The sequence below is a fragment of the Eublepharis macularius genome, chromosome 10 (genome assembly GCF_028583425.1).
Source record: "Eublepharis macularius isolate TG4126 chromosome 10, MPM_Emac_v1.0, whole genome shotgun sequence".
In the NCBI taxonomy this organism is placed as follows: Eukaryota; Metazoa; Chordata; class Lepidosauria; order Squamata; family Eublepharidae; genus Eublepharis; species Eublepharis macularius.
This window is the reverse complement of record NC_072799.1, coordinates 523,328-540,497: the sequence shown is the minus strand read 5'-3', so window position 1 is coordinate 540,497 and position 17,170 is coordinate 523,328. Positions and strand designations below refer to the sequence as shown.

Sequence of the window (17,170 nt, the reverse complement as noted above, 5' to 3'; positions counted from 1 at the left end):
AGGCAGCCTCTCGAGCGAGAGTTCGCCCCCCCTTCCGACGCGGGCCTTCCTGCTCAGCCCCTTCCTTCCTTCCCTCCCCCCAGAGCACAGGGGCCAGCCGGGGCAGGTCTAGGGCTGGGCCGCCCCCACCGGGCTTTCCTTTATGGCGCTGGAGTTTTTCGCCCGGGGGCGATGCTGTTTTATGTCTTGTCACTGCGACCACTCGATTTCCATACGGGGATCCACCCCGGTTCCCCAGGCGAGAGTCCCACCGCCCCAACCGCGGCACCCGACGGGCTCTCCTGTTGCTTCGGTTCCGTTATTGGCCTGACTTCTAGCCCGCCTTTCTCACGGAGGGTCAAGGCGGGCCACACAGGGTGAATCCGCGTGATCTGCGGCCGGGCCGTCCAGGCATCCAGAGACCGGGCAGAGGCCGCAGAACTTGGGGAACGAGCAGAAATCGGACTCGGAGCCGAAGCGACGCTCAGGCCAGAAGAAGCCGCGGCGGCCCCTCCGCTTTCCCCGGCGCCTCCCGGCTCAGCCCGACCCTGCCTGGCGGGCCCCGCCGAAGAGCTCCTGGGCAGCGGCGCGCCGACCTCGCCCCCGCCGGCTTCCCGCCCTTCAGCGCCGCGGGGGCGCGCCCCGGCCACCTCCTCCCCGGGGAAGCCGCCCCGCCCCGCCCCGCCCCGCCGGCCCGGCCGCCCTGCCCTCAACCAAGATGGCGCGCCGCGCTGCGCGTCACCAGGCCGATTTCCGGCGGGCGGGCAGGAAGATCGTCACTCGCGCGGCGCCCTTCGCGGAAGCAGCGGCCAGGCCTGTCGGGCGCCGGGGAGGCTGCGCTGCCCTCATGCGGGTGAGGCGAGGCGGGGAGGCGGCCTGGCGCTTGGCGCTCTCTCGGCAGGGCCGGGGCTCCGCGGGCGGGAAGGGCTCCGTTTGCTTCGGCGGCGCTTCTGCCAGGCAGCCTCGCCCGGGAACACCCGCCGCCCTGCCGGGCGAAGGGCCGGAGCTGCTGCTGCTGGGCGGCCGCAGCCTGCCGCTGCTTCTTCCCGCGGCTGGCGCAGAGACGGAGAGGGGCCAGCGGGCCGCGTCTGTGTTTAATTGGAAGGAGAAACCCAGCAATCAACAATAGCGCTTTAAATTGGTTTATTTAACTAAAAAAGGGAACACCCTGTAGCTTCGACATCCTTGGATTTGCTTAAACGTTCATATTTGTTAACTAACAAAAGTGTCCCCGGACTGGCCTGCTGCCGTCGCCGGTTCTTTCTTCAAGGGAGGGAATAGTATGGAGACACCCCGAGCGACACTCCCAAAAATCTCACGCGGTCTGCAGCTTCTGCTGCAAAGGTTTCGCTTTCGTTTGTCCCGCCTGCCCCTCCTTCACGCGCTTAGCTCTTAACGGTGTCCAGATCCGTCCCACCCCAAACAGTCTTCTGTTCATTGAACTGCTTGAAACGTAGCCCGTACGGGGTTGATTCTGTTTACATAAATTTGCAAAGAAACAATAGGACTAGGGGCTCTTTCTCAACTAGATACGCTTACCTAAAAACATTTGTGCTGTTAAGAAGGGAAGGGTTGCCAGATCCTCTTCTCCTCCTGGTGGGAGAGGCAGGCGCAGCACTCAGCTTTCCGTTTTTATTTTGCACGCATGTGCTCCCAGGCCTGCCTGATGATGTCACTCCTGGGAAATTATGTCATCACGTCACCCAGGAGCACGTACACGCTTTGCATTGGGCCAATTTGGCTGGCCCGTTTGGGTCCTAAATTGGCCCAGTGTGAAGCGCAAGAGGTCTCCCAGGGCGGCAGGTGACATCACTCCTTGGATGTCATTGTACCACTCCAGGAGTGCACCTGGGAGGCCTTTTCCCCCACCTTTCCTCCCCACTGGCCAGGTATAGTGGAGGCAGAGGGTAGGAGCGGGGTATCCTCCCTCACCACCAGGGGACCGGCAGCCCTAAAGAAGAGGAGACATGTTATGTCTGCAGACATAAATTCACAGTCTGGTGAACTGCAAAACCAAGCATCAATGACAGTAACTTCTAGATAGAAAAATCACCCAAAATAATCTTACAGAAACCTCTGGGAGAATATGATATAGGGCCCCGAATGAATGAATGAATGGAACTTATTTACGTATTTTTTTAAACATTGCACAAATAGACAGTATCATACTGCATCATTAAAAATTAATCCTTATTTCATGATGGAAAAACCTTTGAGCTATAATGTATCTTAAATAGAAAGCTTTCAGTTTGATTTTTCCTCAAAAAGCATTTTATCAAACAAAATCCAATTTAAATTTTAAAAATCCGATTTTAATTTTTTTAAAAGCATTGATTCTTACCCACCCTGTTCCTCAAACCTGCTTGTTTCCTTCCAGGTGGAGGCACGCCACATCCTAGCGGTTGTGCCTCTCATGTGGCCGCTTTGCAGACATGGATGGATTGGGCTACTTGTACTATGAAGACGAAACAGATGACAGCTTCAGCTGTGATGACTGGGAGGCCCATAGCGAGCCGGAGGAGGAGGAAGAGGCGGCCCAGAGTGCGGGTCCAGCCACATTCTGTGGCTTGAAGAAAGCCTTCCTTTGCAAGCCCTCCGCACCCTCCCTGCTGGCCAGTGGGAGCCCAGATGCTTCGTTGCTGAGTTTTGTTCTGCCCCAGAAGCAGCGGGTGACGGCGGAGGTGAGCTGCAGTGGGACTAGCATCCTGTCCAGCACAAGCCTTGCCCTTTTGTTCTGTTCCACGGCAGTGCTTCCCCTCCCTCTGCTCTGCGTGGCACCGTCTCTCTCTTCAGGCCCCCCTCTGCTGATGGGATTCATGGGAGGACTGCCATGCCCTGCGCTTGGCCGTCTGTGCTGCCTCCCTTTATTCCTGAAATTCTTCTGGACCCAGTAGGCCACAATTCCTGAAACATTGTCTCAGAACCTGTCTCTTTCGTCTCTAGCTTGCTCTTGGCCTTCCCTGGGTGCCAGGGCAGGCAGGGAAGCCGGATGAAAAGGGCACACCTGGTCCTTCTGGTGTGTGCCCCTCCAAGTAGGGCATCTGCTTGGTGTGATGAGGGGGGGGGGCTCACTGCTTCGCACTCCCTTAGGAAGCAGAAAGGAATGCAAAAGAGCTTGTGGCTGAGGAGGAGCGCGTCAAGAAGAAGGCTGAGAAGAAGAGGCTGAAAAAGAAGGTAGAAACAATTCTCTGTTTGGGGGACGGGGAACTCCTTGGGGGCCCCAGCCATGTCTTAGTTGCTCTGCTACTTCATCTCTTCTCCAGCGGCAAAAGGACAGGAAGAGACAGGAGAAACGCAACCAGGAGTTGGAAGCAAAGGGCCAAGCGCAACCAGTGAGTAGCCATGTGTGTGAGTTTGCATGCGCACATAGGTGGGAAGTGACTGTCTCTATTTGTTAGCAGGGCCAGTCCCTTCTCTGTGCTACAGGGTACCAATTTCTTCCTTTACTTTGGCATTGTCCAGGGTTTGGGCCCAGTTGGTCAGAGGCACTAAAGACAGTTATAATGTACTCTCAACTCTAAACTTTGGGGGATGGGGGCAGCAAGTAGGGGCTCTCGTGGAATTACCTCCATCCATCCCCGTGCTGAGCCAGAGGTGACTCTGGTGAGTCCCCTTGAGTTTATAAAGAAGCAAATGGCATATTGTGGTCCACGTGCACCCTCTTTCATTATAGGCTAAACCCTCAGACAGGAAAGAGGGAGCTTCCTTGGCTGACGTGCTAAGTGTGCTGAGGTCTGGGCCTCCTGAACCAGAGGACGGTTCCGCTCGGGACCCCAGCAAGAGCCAGACCTCCCCAGGCTGTAGTACCGAGGAGGAGGAGGAGGAGGAGCTGGAGGTGAGCGTGAGCCACGTGGAACTTTACCTGGAGAGGTTCTGTGTGGACGGCAGCTGTGGTTGATGGACAGGAGGGGTGGAGATGGTGGGCGATGCCCGTGCAGGGAGAGATCCAGCAGCCAGAGCTTCAAGGGGGGAAACATGGGTCAGGTCCTCATGTTCTCGGCATGGGTACCTCTGTGCCAGTGTGGCATGGCATTGTTCTTTGGTGTGACTGAAAGCCCTTATCCGTTCAGTTTGTCTTGATGGCCCCCTATGGGGGGGCAGATTTTCCTGCTACAATATAGCTGAAACATTGGCTTTTCATTGTGCACTGGGCTGGTTCTCCAGCTCCCGTGCCATGGAATGTGCCAACCATGCCCAGCCAGCCAGTTTCTGACCTGGTGTGTGGCTGAGTCTCTGGAGATGGAAACTACAGCCCTTTATGGGCAGAGCTGCCTGGAAACAAGTTAGGGGTTCAGAACTTGCTCACTGTCTTCATCATCACCCCCCCCCCCACCTTCCCATCTCAACAGGAGGAGCTTGATTTGACCAGCAGTTTTGTCTCGAAAGCTCGCCTCAAAGTGAGCACCAGGCCTCCTCTGCGCAAAGAGAAAACCGCCAGGCCCCAGCAGGTGGAGCAGGAGAAGGTGAGTGAGGGAGCTCTTGGCTGGGGCTTCTCCCCCTCCCCTGGACTGTCCATGCAGTGAAGCCTTGCAGCTCTGGCCTCTTAGAAAGCGAGGCAGCTGAATGGGGGGGGGCCTGGCTCTCTCTGTAGCCAGAATGGCTTCCCCGCCAGGTCCAGCAGCACCCCCCCCCCCAGCTTGCCTTGGGACTAGCAAGTGGGTTCTTGTTTCCAGCTGGCAGGCAGTTTTCACTGCTCCTTTTCCCAGCCACGGTTCCAGGGCCTGGAGGAGGACAGAGAAGCCAACTGAGGATTGCTTTGTGCTGCCTCCAGGCTGAATTTCTCTGGTCCAGGAGGCACGGCTGTGCTGCAGACATGAGAAGGTCCCACCTCTTCCTTTCTGTTTCAGGTTCCAAGGCCTGGGCCCAAGAAGACACCTGTAGAGCAAAGCATGGTTCTGGCAGGTGAGTGGGAAGGGCTAATGCCTTGCCTGCCCCTAAACTGGGAAAGCCATGTCGGGTCGTCTCCGTCCAGGAGTTTTGCAGAGGGTCTTCTGGACTGTGTGGCTCTGAAAAGCTGAGTGATCTGAACCTGCTTTAGCATCCTGGTGGGATATTTTTTTCTTTTTCCCATGATCCTCTCTCCCTCTTCCGCCATCAGATTGTGGAAACGAGACAGCCGAGCGCGGGTGCTATTGGGAGGCCGTGCTCCTCTTCACGGAGGCAGTCAAGCTGAATCCCAAGGAATACAGGTCAGGTTGGGGAGGGGGCGGAAGGGGAGAGGGGCAGGGTCTCTGTCCTGCGGTTGGCAGCTTCAGCCACCCAGTGCTTCCTGTTGACTGATCTCTGTCCCACTCTCATGTGTTCCCAGAGGTTTAGATGGGCAGCCTCTTTTTTTTTTTAATAGTAAAGAGTCCAGCAATACCTTTAAGGCTAATCAACTTTATTGAGGCATAAGATTTTGAGAACCACAGATGCATCTGACAGAGAGAGCTGTGGTTCTTGAAAGCTTATGCCACAATAAAGTTGGTTAATCTTAAAGGTGCTAGTGGACTTTTTATTTATTTTATTTTATTTTTAGCCCACCCTCCCTGCAAGCGGGGTCAGGGCAGGGTACAACATTGATTAAAATACAACTTTAAATCAATCATAAAACAGCAACAGATAAAATACTGTACCCCTTTCGGGGCAACCAGCATCAGCAGACTCTCCATACCCCTTGTAGAGGGAGACCGGTGGAAGGCTCGGCAACGAGGGGCTCAAATTTTACTATTTTGCAACTACCGACTAACATGGCTAACTCCTCTGGATCTTCTTTTTTAAAAATTCCTCATTGTCCAATCATTACACTGCAAGCTGCGTCTCTTTCCAGTTCCAGTTTGTATCTGCTGAGTGGATAAGAAGAGCCCTGCTGGATTAGACCAGTGGTCTTATCTATTGCATCATCTGGTTTCATATGGCAGTAGACAATTAGTTGTACTGAAGGGCCTACAAAGAGGGGCTAGAGCCCAAGATCTCGCCCTGATGGTGTGTCCCAATCTTTATCTTGGTCTCTAGTGATACTTCCTTACCCTTTAAGGACCTTTTCATGGCTTGCTTTTCAAATCTCAGTCCCCTTCTAATTTCTTAGTTGCCGTCTCCCTGTTGGCTGATTAGTTGTGAACCTGTTGCCCATCCATTTCATTGGGTGCCCCTGATTTTTTAGCATTGCAGGAGAGAGAGAGAAACAGTTCTTTCTCCATTTCTGACATCCCATGGATAATTTTATAAATCTCTAATGTCCCCACTCCCTTTAGTTGACTTTATCCTGAACTGAAAATTCCCAGATTTCAGCCTTTTCTCATAGAAAAGGCGTCCTTTAACATCTTGGTCGCCCTTTCCCAGCCCTGCAGTATCCAGAAGGGCACACAGGACTCCAAATAACTATTCTTTAACAGAAATCAATTGAAGCATCTGAATGTACAAACATAGGCAGCATTTGGGTGTTAAGCAATCAGCCGGTTGTACCCCCCCCCCCTGCTCCTCCTCTAGCAGCGTGTTCGGACAGGGCTCCTCAGTGGGATCTTGGCATGCAGGCCTTCAGCTCGTCCGCTGTAGCTCCTCGCAGAACAGCAGGGAGTGCCTGTCAGGAGCCGCCCCCGCCCCCGCTAACAGGGACTGCTCCTGTGCCATTTCTTTGCAAGTCCTGCAGGAGGAGGACTCGGGGATCTGAGGCAGCCTCGCGAGACACGCGCAGTACACTCATTTCGTGCTGTGAGGGCATACTCTTGAAGAAGGGCAGCTTTTGCTGTTCCTCGACCAATACTGCAAGTTGGTTGGTCAGCAGCTGACCCACTAAAGGGTGGCAGTAGCTGTGGGGACATTGCCCCACCCCAGTCTGTATGACCTTTAATATCTCGCCCCTCGCCCTGTGGGGTTTGGTTGTTGAGGGACTGTGCAGTATGAATATCACTACGTTTTATAAGATGGAATTGGTTTATTAATTTTGCCACCTTGTTTTTATAGCCTGATATGATCTGCTCTGAGCCTGCGTGCAGGGAGAGCGGAATAGAAGTGTAATAATTAAATTAAATAGGCACTTTTTGTTTCCTTCACAAACCAAACAGACCACCTTCTCCACCTGTGTGGCTGTGGTTGATGCTTTGCTTCAGCTTGCAGGATGACTTTGATCTTGGCATAAGTCTGTGAAAACAGATGCCTAGAAGAGCTTCATTGGTTGCTTTCAGGAGCGCATCTCAGAGAATTTAAGTAAACCATCTTTGTTTTGTAAAGGAGTGGAATACTATCCACTCCCCCATCTGCACTGCCTCCCTTTCTTGGATTCTAGTGAGTAAAAACTCAGCTCAGTGGAAAGGTAACCGTGTGTCTTTAACTGTAGCACAGGACAATTAACTCCTTACTAATAGGTCTGTGTTAAGACCAACACCTGCTGGGAGGGAGCCACTTTAAACAGCACAATAGGATTTTCCTGGGATCCTGACACCTTAAACGGTCAGCAGAACACGAAAGATAAAGAAGAAACTAGCAGATATGTTAGCATGAGGATTATATATGTATGTGGAACTAGCAAACAAGGGTGACGTAGTGAATGTGTCAACTGCTGTCACGTTGTAGGTGGCTTACGGGGACCCCGTAGTGTTTCCAAGGCGCGTTCAGAGGTGGCTTGCCGGTGGCTTGCCAGTGTAACGATCCTGGACTTCCTTGGTGGTCTTCCAGCCGAGTACTAATGTGGGCTGATCCTGTTTAGCTTCCAACTTCTGAAGAGATTGGCCTGGCCTGAGATGTCCAGGTCACATCAGTGAACCAACTAACATAAAACTATTCACCTCTGTAACACACGAAGAAATCCACTAAATAATAATTCAAAGTCAAATAAGTGAGACTAAAGATATAAATCAGTGTCCGCTGTACAGGAGATCCTGCCCATCTTCAGGAATTCCTTCTCTCAGCCGCTTTCCGTAGAATTCTGAGCAAATTTCCAGTGAGCTTTGTGCTTATGGAAATACGGAAGAAAGCACTAAGCGTGGAGTTTTTGCCCAACTTGCTGATTTGGCATAACGTTTCTACTATCGTGTTTTTTCTATTTCTAAAGTAGAGTAATTCAAACTAATTACCCAAGACCCATAATATATAAAATATGTGGAGCTCCTGCATTCACTCTTTGCTTTAAGGTGGGCAGCTCTAGATCAGCAGTCATCTGGGCAAAGTGAGATGGTAGAACCATTGCCTTTTCTTTTTTTAAAGCAAGAAAGGAACTCATTCAAGACAAGAGAGGCGTTTCTTATGTTTCCACTCAAGGGAGTTGAGTAACTGCCATTCAGTCTCAGATCAGGGTGATTGGAGGCAATTTGGGGGTGAATGAGGACTAACAAGCTAAACTTAATCCTGGCAAGATGGAATTGCTCCTGGTGGGGCAGAAGGTCTGACTCAGGCAAAGGGGTCTTTCCTATTCTGGATGAAGTTGCTCTCCCTCTAAAGGAGCAGCTCTGCCGCTTGGGGATGCTGCCAGCCCAGGCTTCTTGTCGGAGAAACAGGTGGCAGAGGTGGCCGGAGGGGTGCCTTTCGCCCCTTCAGCTGGCGAGCTAGCCGTGGGCCCTCCTGGGCACGGAAGTGGTGGCATCTAGACCAGATTACTGCGGTGTGTTCTATGTGTGGGTGTCTTTGAAGAGTGCCTGGGAGCTATCGTTGGTACTGAATGCTGTGGCCAGGATGTTGACTGGAGTAGGGTCCCTCTCACTACAGGCCCAGTTCAAGGTGCTTGGGGTAGCCTTTAAAGCCTCCTATGACGTGGGGCTAGCATGCCCGACGGAGCGCCTCCTCCTCCCACATGGACCTTCCCGTTTGCTCTGGTTATCCTCAAAGGCTCTTCTTCCAGTGCCCCTGTTATCTGAGGCTAGATGGATGGCAATTTAAAATTTAAATTGTTTTAAAATGTCTCTGATGCTTTAACATTCACTGCCTTGGGGGAGACCCTATTTGGGTAGAAAGGTGGCATACAACTGCTTTAAATAAAATAAAATGAATTAGAACTACATTGAAAATACACGGCTACTAAGGATAACAGACATGATGCCGACTATATATGAAAATCTCATAAGTCTCACCTGCAGGCTTAACCGCTACGCTGTTCACTCCCAATTCCAGATAGCTTTATGCACTCATTAAATAGCACCCGTCCCAATCCTGGTCCACTTTGAGTGTATGATCGAAAAGTGAGTATAAATAACTTTTGTGGCCGCCCATTGCTTACTTCCCTCCATTGCATGAACTCTCCACTTCCTCCTCCTCTGTTTCCTGGGGTTTAGCCAATTTTAATTTGCAAAAGAACCTTTCCTCTTACCCCATGTCCGCTAAGCTTTCTCAGGAGTCTTTGGCAAGGGACCTTCTTAAAAGCCTTTTGGAAGTTCAAGAATAGAGTGCCTCCAGGATCGCCCTTATCCACAAGCTCAAAAACTCCAAGCGCTTGTTGGGGCAGGACTTGCTTTTGTGGAAGCCGTGCTGATTCTACCTCAGCAGGCCTTGTTCTTCTGGGTGTGGGATATCTCTATACTTAACAGTTTAACGTTGCACATTACTATAACGTTTGGGAGTCCCAAATGGGTAGCAGCCTCTGTCCCGGCACTTTGTTGCTGGCAGTTTCTGAGCCCTGGGCCAAACACTGACCCTGATGCTGGACAACAGATCGCTGCATGGCGCTCTTTCACCCACCCGCCTCTCCTCCTTAGGCGTCAGTGTGGTGGAGTGAGTGAGGCAGGCTGTGAATGGCTGGCTAAAGCTGCCTAATGAGCTTCAGAGGGAAGAGCTGAGTCTCCTGGGCGTACCTTGTATCCGTTCTCTGCCGCAACATTCTGTTGTCTCTCAGTCTGTCTCAGAGGAAAATAGCAAAGAGTCCAGTAGCACCTTGCAGACTAACCAACTTTACTGTAGCACAAGCTTTTGAGAATCACAGCTCTCTTCATCAGATGCATCTTATGCTACAGTAAAGTTGGTTAGTCTGCAAGGTGCTACTGGACTCTTTGCTATCTTGCTACTGCAGACTAACACGGCTAACTCCCCTGTCTCTCTGAGGAGGGTGCCCTGGAGGGAGGGGGGCCCTCAGGGCTTTGGGGCGCCCCTGGAAGAATGGAACCTTTTAGAGCCTGTACCCAAGTGGTTCTGGAAAGCCCTCAAGAACCTTTCCTCTTGAGGGACCTTTGTCTTTACGTGATGCTTCTGTTTGATTTTCCTTCCCTCACAGACCAGAAGGCAGGCGTCCAGGAGGGAGGGCTGCCTCTGCTGCCGGCTGTGGCCAGGCCAGCCCTGCTTGCCTTCAGCAAGGCAGCGTCCCACTGCCTTCAGGCCATGGCCTCGTGCCTGGGCCAGTTTTGTGCTTGTGTGTGCTTGGCATGAGGCTGCGTTGCCTAAGAGCTGCTCTGTGCGTGCCGCTGCATGAGCCGTCCGCGGTCTCTGCCGCTTCGGGATGCTGAGAGGGAGGGACTGCGTGCGAATGCTCTCCCCTGCAGCAACAAAAAGCATAAACCGGAAGCAAGAGCTGCCCCACTACGGGGGAGATTCTGGCCAGCCCTGCTGTGCCAGTATGACACCTGCAGCAAGTCCCGTGGGAGGGGAGGGCGTTCAGAAGCACGGGGTCCTTCCCTGCTGCCGGCTCTCTATCCTCGGGAAGAGGATCCAAGTATCCAAGTAGTCGGACAGCAGCTTCCCCAGTGACAGGAAGTGCAGAGATGGGTTTATCACTGACTTCACCGATACCCCTCCCTTCTCCCCAGTGGGGAGCCAGAGAGGCCTACTACGTTGTTCTCCTCCCCTCCATTTTATCCTAACAGCCGCCCTGTAAATTAGGTTGAACTAGTGCGTAACTGGGCCAGGGTCACCTGGCAGCTTTCCGCATCGGTGTGGGTGTGGGCCTGGGATCCTGGATCCTGCCCATATGCAGGCCGTGAAGGTCTGGGAAGGGGATTGGCCTTTGCACCCAGGGGGAGGAATCCCGGACCTGGCCTCACGTTTCTCTCTCCCTGCAGGTTCTTTGGCAATCGCTCCTTCTGCTACGAGAAGCTCCAGTGTTACCCAGAGGCCTTGCGTGATGCTCGGTTGGCCCTCCGCTTGCAGCCAGGCTGGCCCAAGGGGCTCTTCCGCCAGGGCAAGGCTCTCATGGGTCTCAAGGTACTGATAGGTGGTGTCCCACCACCATGGAGTGGGGAGGGCTTTGGGCGTGTGGGGAAGGGGGAGGGCCAGTGTAGAAGAGGGATCTGTCTAGAAATACTGAAGTCTGAGGGGATAACAGTTATCTTTGTGTGCATGTGCACGTGCAATGCTGTCTCATTAAACTGAAACTTCGCTTACTGGTTTAGCATACATTGCACCATTTATAACTCGGAGCGTGAAACTACCACCGGCATAGTTGAGAGGTTTAAAGATGCCTGAGGGGCCCCCCTGAGGCTCCTGTGCGGGGGCTGCTAGCTGACCTCCTGCGGCCAGTCCCTTGGCAAGGTTCTGGCTGCAGAGCACTGGAGCCTGCCGCGCATCTCCACCCCATCGACATCCGCCAGGGATGGGCTGGTGTTTTTCCACTGCTCCCCAAACTGGCAGCCACCCGTGCAACTCTGTCCCCCGATGCCATGTGGCTGCCACCCACCTACGAAGCACCAGCAGAGAGGGAGAAGCGACAGGGCCGGCTTCCCCCTCTCCTGCAGGGCAAGTGGATGGCGTGGGCGGCCGCGCTGCCCTTTTCCTGCCCTGCAGGACGGGGTGCGCGGCAAGCCAGCCGCCCCCTGTCCCGCGGGGCAAGCAAAAGGCAGCGCGGCTGCCCATGCTGCCGCCTGCACGCTCTGGGAGCTGCTTCCGGCGCCCCCTCCCTGGCGGTGCCAGGGGCAGACTACCCCCCTGCCCTCCCTCTAGATCCGGCCCTGAGAAGCGACAGCAGTTGGCTGCTCTCCTCCTGAGGAGGCTGGAGTTCATTGGCTCCACGAGTTCAGCAGTGATGCTGCTGGAGGCCTTTTTTGGTAGGGATACGCACGGAAGGGGTTGTGGCCAACTCAGCCACGGCTGTGTTCTTTGGAAAGAACTGTTTCATACAGTTCATAGTGGGATATCAAGGATACGGCCGCACGCTCAAGTATCAAATTAAAGTTTATAACGTTGAAAACAGTGAATAATAGTGTACGATGTACATTATAGCAAGTTAATTATGGAGAACATTTGTGTTTAGACAAGCGTTGAAAAAACATCGTCTACATCTGCTTTATACACAGTATGCAGCATTCTCTCATGCTGTGGATAGTCTTAAATAAAAATATTCCGCATTCTGGTTGAGTAAGAGCTGGCCTTAAAAAGCGGTTCGCTCCTTGTTAAGATGTCAGACTAGGAACTGGAAGGCCCAGGCGTGAGAGCCCCCCCCCCCCCCGCCGTGGTTGCTTGCTGGGTGACCTGGGGCAAGTTGCACACGCTCCAGCTAAACAACCCCACAGGGCTGGTGTGCGGATAAAGTGTGGAGGAGGGGAGGGGGAAGGGTGTCAGCCACTTCCGTGGGTCCCCATTGGGGGAAAAGGCGGGATATAAATGAAGTGAACGATTTCAAAAGATAATATTTCAGAGGAACTTCTTTCTGGTGCTTCCCCAAATTTCCAGTTCTTCCATTGGCAAAAAAATAAAGTCCGGGCAGGCGAAGTGCGTGTTGGGGGTGGGGACAGGACGGGGCATTTCCCCCAAATGTTCTTCTGGGCCTTTGCCTCTCTGGGTTGGGGGGGGAGGGCGATGCCCAGTTTCCTTGTGACCCGTCGCCCTCTTCCCCCGCCCCCCCCCCCAGCAATACGCAGACGCTGCCAGGACCTTTGAGGAGCTTCTGCAGCTGGACGGGCTCCGGGGGGACGCTGCCATGCAGCTGCAGCAGTGCCATGCCCAGCTTCTGCAGGTGAGCTGCCTAGGCTCTCTCGGGTGCCATGCCGGCCGGGTGCCTTGTGGGTGCTGTGACTGGGGGGCGGGGGGGGAGGAGGAGGAGAGAGAAGGGAGGGCGGGCAGACTCCTCGCTCACCCAGGCCTCCCGTAGAGACAGGTTTGGTGGCAGAGAGGGAGGCTCCTGGCACCTGCCGCCTGGGCCCCGAGTGGCTCCTCCGAGGCTGCTGCTGGGCTGGGGTCGAAGAGGGGCAGCTCCCTGTGTCTCCTTGGGCCATGCCCGGGACGGTTCTGCCTCTCCACGGGTGAGGGGGCAATGGCCGGGGAGGCTGGCTGTGCCTCTGTCGCCGGGCGGGTTTCAGGGTCTCCTCCTTTGTGCCTGCGTGACTCTCCCTCCTTTCTTCTCCCCGCAGAATAGCTTTGCTCAACGTGCTGCTGCTGCTGCTCCCTCCCTTCCTCTGCCTCCTGCGTGGAGCGGCCTAGCCAAGGAAAGCCAGCGGCCTTTGCCTGGTGAGCACCAGGGGGCTGCGTGTGGGAGGCAGGGAGCCCATGCTCCGGCAGGCACGGAGCTGCGGTGCCCAGCCTGTGGGACAGTGCTGGGAGGCGGATGGCAGGATGCGCTTGTGGGACGGAACCGTTCACTCTCTTCTCCCCTGCTTCTGCTCGTGGCGAAATGCAGGAGGCTGGCCTCTAGCGAGCCGCAGCCCCCAGGTGGGGATGCATCTGGCTTCCCTCACCATCACCAATTCAAAGTGCCCCCGGGTGCCACCGCCATCGGCTGCAGCAGCCCCAGTCAGGTACGAGGGGGGGGCGGGGGGGCTGGGAGGTGTGAGCGTTGAGTGCCTGAGGCTCTCTGGATTGCAGCCCTGAGCAAGGCCCAGTGAGCCGTTCGCTGGTGGGAGCTGAGCCTGTGCATGGCTGCTCGAGAGAGAGCCGTGAAGGAGCCCGCCGGTCTCAAATCGTCCCCAGGTGCAGGGCCTGAATCAGGCTCTGCACCAAAGAGGATCCTTCCAGTCTGCTGGCGGCCAGAGTTCTTGCTCTGGTCCTTCTCTCCTGCTCCCCTCTTGACTGCGACTGTCTTCTCTTCCTCCACCATTTCATCCCCTCCGGGGTGGGCTTTGTGCTCGTGGGGAGGGGGTGTGAGTGCCTGGGGGGGGGCTTTCTCCACGGCCGCGCCTGCCTGTCTGGGTGGGGGAGCTAAGCCATGCAGTGACGGGGGTGTGCTGAAGGGGGGGTGGGCTCATGAAATCTGACTCAGCCGGTGGCTGACGGGCTTCGGTTTGTATGGGGCAAAGGAGACGGCCTGAACGCGAAGCCCCGTTAAGGGCTGGGGTGCTGGATTCCAAGCGCGGGTCCGGCAGGCAGGCGGCCTGCAGAGGCCCGTCCTCCTTGGGGGTGACGTGGGGTTCTCTTCTGCTGCAGGGAGTGGTTTGCTGTCTGGGTGGGGAACCTCACGCCCAAGGTCAGCCAGGAGGTCCTCTTGCGCTACTTCCAGCCGTGAGTTCTCCTCTGCTTACCCCCCTTGTCATCCTTGTTAAACCTGCCATTCTTCTTGTGTTGCTGGACCCCAAGGCAGGATAAAGCACCGATCGTAACTAAAAAATGACCACTTCCAATACCTCCCACACCAATATGATGATAATGCATACAGCCAGCCAAACCCTAATACTGGAAAATGTAAGTGAGAAAGACGTGACGGACCCCAGCCCGGCTCCAAGCCGGCCCCCTCCTGAGCAGTTCTCTCTTTCAACCTCTCTCGAAGACCTGGGAGGCGACTCCAGAGTAAAGGCGCAGCCCCCCTGAGCCTATAGCTCGGCCCTCTCTCCTCTGTGACCCACAAGTGGAGGGATTGGCTGAGCCGTGCAAGGGCAGCCCCTCCACAGAGCCAGGAAGGGGGGCGGGGTTGGCAGAACTGTGACTCTGTGGTGCTGACCCTCCTCTGGGCACAGGTTTGGACCCATCCATTCTGTCCGCTGCCTCCCGCAGAAGTTCTGTGCCTTCATCAACTACGTGCACCAGGATGCAGCAGAGGCCGCCTACGTGGCTTTGCAGGTGAGCTGGAGCTCCCTTGTGCACCTTCTTGGGATGGGTGGGGGCTCCCCTTTGGGTCCAGGGCAGGTAGATGGGGGGCAGCGCCCCTTGGCAGGGCTTCCTGTGGCTCAGCCTTCCTGAGGGAGCAGCCAGGTGACCCGTGGCTTCTGAGGGAGTCCTCCCAGTTAGAAAGCGCAGCTCGGTAGTTCTGCCTCTGCTTGCTTGCCCCTGGAGCCACCGGAGTGGAGGGCAGAGGGCAGGGCCTGGTGTGTGGGCTTGGCAGCTGTTTCCAAGGTGGGTTGCCCCCAGAGCTGTGTCTGCTGGGGAAGCAGGAGGCTCCGCCCCTCTCTGGCCAGCCTGAGGCTGTTTGAGGGCAGGTGGTGAGTGGCCCTTTGCCCGCCATGCTGCTGGTCTCGAATGCCTGTCTTCCGGTGAAGCGTTTCGGAGGGCTTCGGGAATTTTGTGAAGGGGGGGTGATACGGTCCTTTTCATGCCCCTCTTCCTCCAGGGGATTTAGGCACTGCACGGACCTCTCCTCCTCCCCCCTTGTACACACAACAACCCTGTGAGGCATTTTGAGCTGAGCATATATATATGTGGCCAAAGGTGACCCAGTGGGGCGCTGCGCGTGGCTCTGACACAGTGGCGGCTCACTTAGGCTGGCGCTTTTGCTCTGTCGAGGCTGGCCCTTTGGCTCCTTGGGAGCACCCTTTCAGGGCCTGGGGGTAGATGATGATTATGATGATGATGATGAAATTACTTTGGGGAGTGGGGAGAGTGTGAGGTTGTCCAGCCCGTCTCACACACAGCCTGTCGCCTGTGTCCTGCCCAGGGCGTAGAAGTGGAAGGAAGCACACTCCTGCTGCAGTTAAAGCACCCCGTGCATGCCACCCCACCTGCTGCCAAGGCACCCAGCGGCACCCAGCGGCCTCTGCAGAGGTAGGCCTGGGCTGTGCACACCTGCTGTGGGGTGGGGGAGGAATGCCTTACGCCGCCCAGTAACTGTGTCCCTCTCTTCCAGGGAGCAAGCTCGCCCACCCAGCCCTTGGGCTGTCCCTGGCAGAATCCCAGTGGTGCCAAAGGGAACTTCCGCTGTTCTGGACACCTCCCCCAGGGGGGAGCTGCGGCAAAAAAGCTGCAGCTGCTCTGAGCTGAAATCTTAGGTGGTGCGGGGGGGGGGGGGTTTCCTGGGAGTAAAGATGCTGGACTTTGGGGCAGGGTCTTCCATTGGGATCTGCACAGAGAGGGAGTGGCAGGGGCGGTGGGGGGGGGCGCCCTTCTGTCTCAGTTGATGCTGAAGTTGCATTGAGTTGGGGGTGCTTGCTGAGGTCATAGCCTCCAAGTCTGCCCTTTCCCCAGGAATCTTTTCATCTGATCCCCCCCCCCCCCCGCCCAACACACGATGTGCGTACTGCTGGAGTGGGATGGGCTAAATTCTTTCCTGCTTATCTTCCGCTTCCAATAAGGGGCAGATTCCAGGCGGGGCTGGGGAGAGGGAGAAACGGCTGAGAGCTGAGCAGCTGCTGCTTTGTAGGGCCACTTCCTCCTCCCTTGGTCAGAGGGGGCTGGCTTGGCTCACGGGCCCCACCCCCCAGGTGGAAGTGTGCCTGCAGACTTTTGCAGGGTTGGGGGAGGCAGCCCCCTGGGCCTTGGCTCACCCCCATTGAGGGGCGGGCAGAGTGAGGCTGCGGGGGCACATTGAGGGGCTTTCCCTGTGATTTCAGCTGGAGTCGTCAGAGGAAGCGGGGGGCGGGGGGCGCAGTCCTGACCCTCCTGGCAGGGGGCGCTTAGGACATCCTGTGGATGCAGGGCTCAGTTGGGAGCAGAGCCCCCTTTCCCGCTCAGCCTATTCAGGGTTTGGTGCCTCTTGCCTCCTTTTACACTGTTCACAATAAAGTTATGAAAAACCAGCCCGGGCTCTAACTCACGCACACACGTCCCCTGCAGGCAGGGCCTGGCCTCTCCCAGCCTGGCCTGAGCAAAGACATCCCTTCAGGGCAGTGGTGTCTGGCTGCCCTGGGTTGGGGTTGGGGTTGGGGTTGGGAGGAAGAGGCTCCGCCCTCCAGGCTTTCCCTGGCCCCTCCACTCAGCATCTCCGGGGTGTGTGTATGTGTGTGTGGGGGGGTGCTTTTCACGCCCTGCCCCAGGCCCTACTTGCTGTCTCTCTGGGATTTCTGCTGACGCTGCACCTTCCCCCCCCCCCCGGAGATGCTGGTGGGGTCCTCCATTTCACTGTGGGGGCTGGCGGCCGTTTCTCTTCCTAGAATAGTGTCAGTTAAAGCGTTTGGACTAGTCAGCAGTTCTCCTGCAGGAGCAGCACAAGGGAAGTGCTCCG

General features: G+C 55.7%; 1 protein-coding gene across 4 annotated transcripts; it reads left to right on the top strand.

The window, feature by feature from the left end:
• Positions 1 to 764: 764 nt before the first annotated feature.
• On the top strand, positions 765 to 16,739 carry TTC31 (tetratricopeptide repeat domain 31). Of its 4 annotated transcripts, none has more exons than XM_054990503.1 (16): positions 765 to 832; positions 2,357 to 2,660; positions 3,070 to 3,153; positions 3,243 to 3,311; positions 3,653 to 3,814; positions 4,329 to 4,442; positions 4,827 to 4,881; positions 5,078 to 5,168; positions 10,935 to 11,076; positions 12,719 to 12,823; positions 13,223 to 13,314; positions 13,484 to 13,601; positions 14,227 to 14,301; positions 14,791 to 14,856; positions 15,668 to 15,774; positions 15,857 to 16,739. In XM_054990503.1, exons 2-16 carry the CDS (start codon positions 2,412 to 2,414, stop codon positions 15,996 to 15,998), a joined length of 1,671 nt encoding a protein of 556 aa, XP_054846478.1. In that variant the 5' UTR covers positions 765 to 832; positions 2,357 to 2,411; the 3' UTR covers positions 15,999 to 16,739. The 4 variants fall into 4 exon arrangements, with proteins under 4 accessions (XP_054846478.1, XP_054846476.1, XP_054846475.1 ...); XM_054990501.1 differs by having other exon boundaries at positions 14,754 to 14,856; XM_054990500.1 differs by having other exon boundaries at positions 13,218 to 13,314; positions 14,754 to 14,856.
• The last annotated feature ends 431 nt before the right edge of the window (positions 16,740 to 17,170 follow it).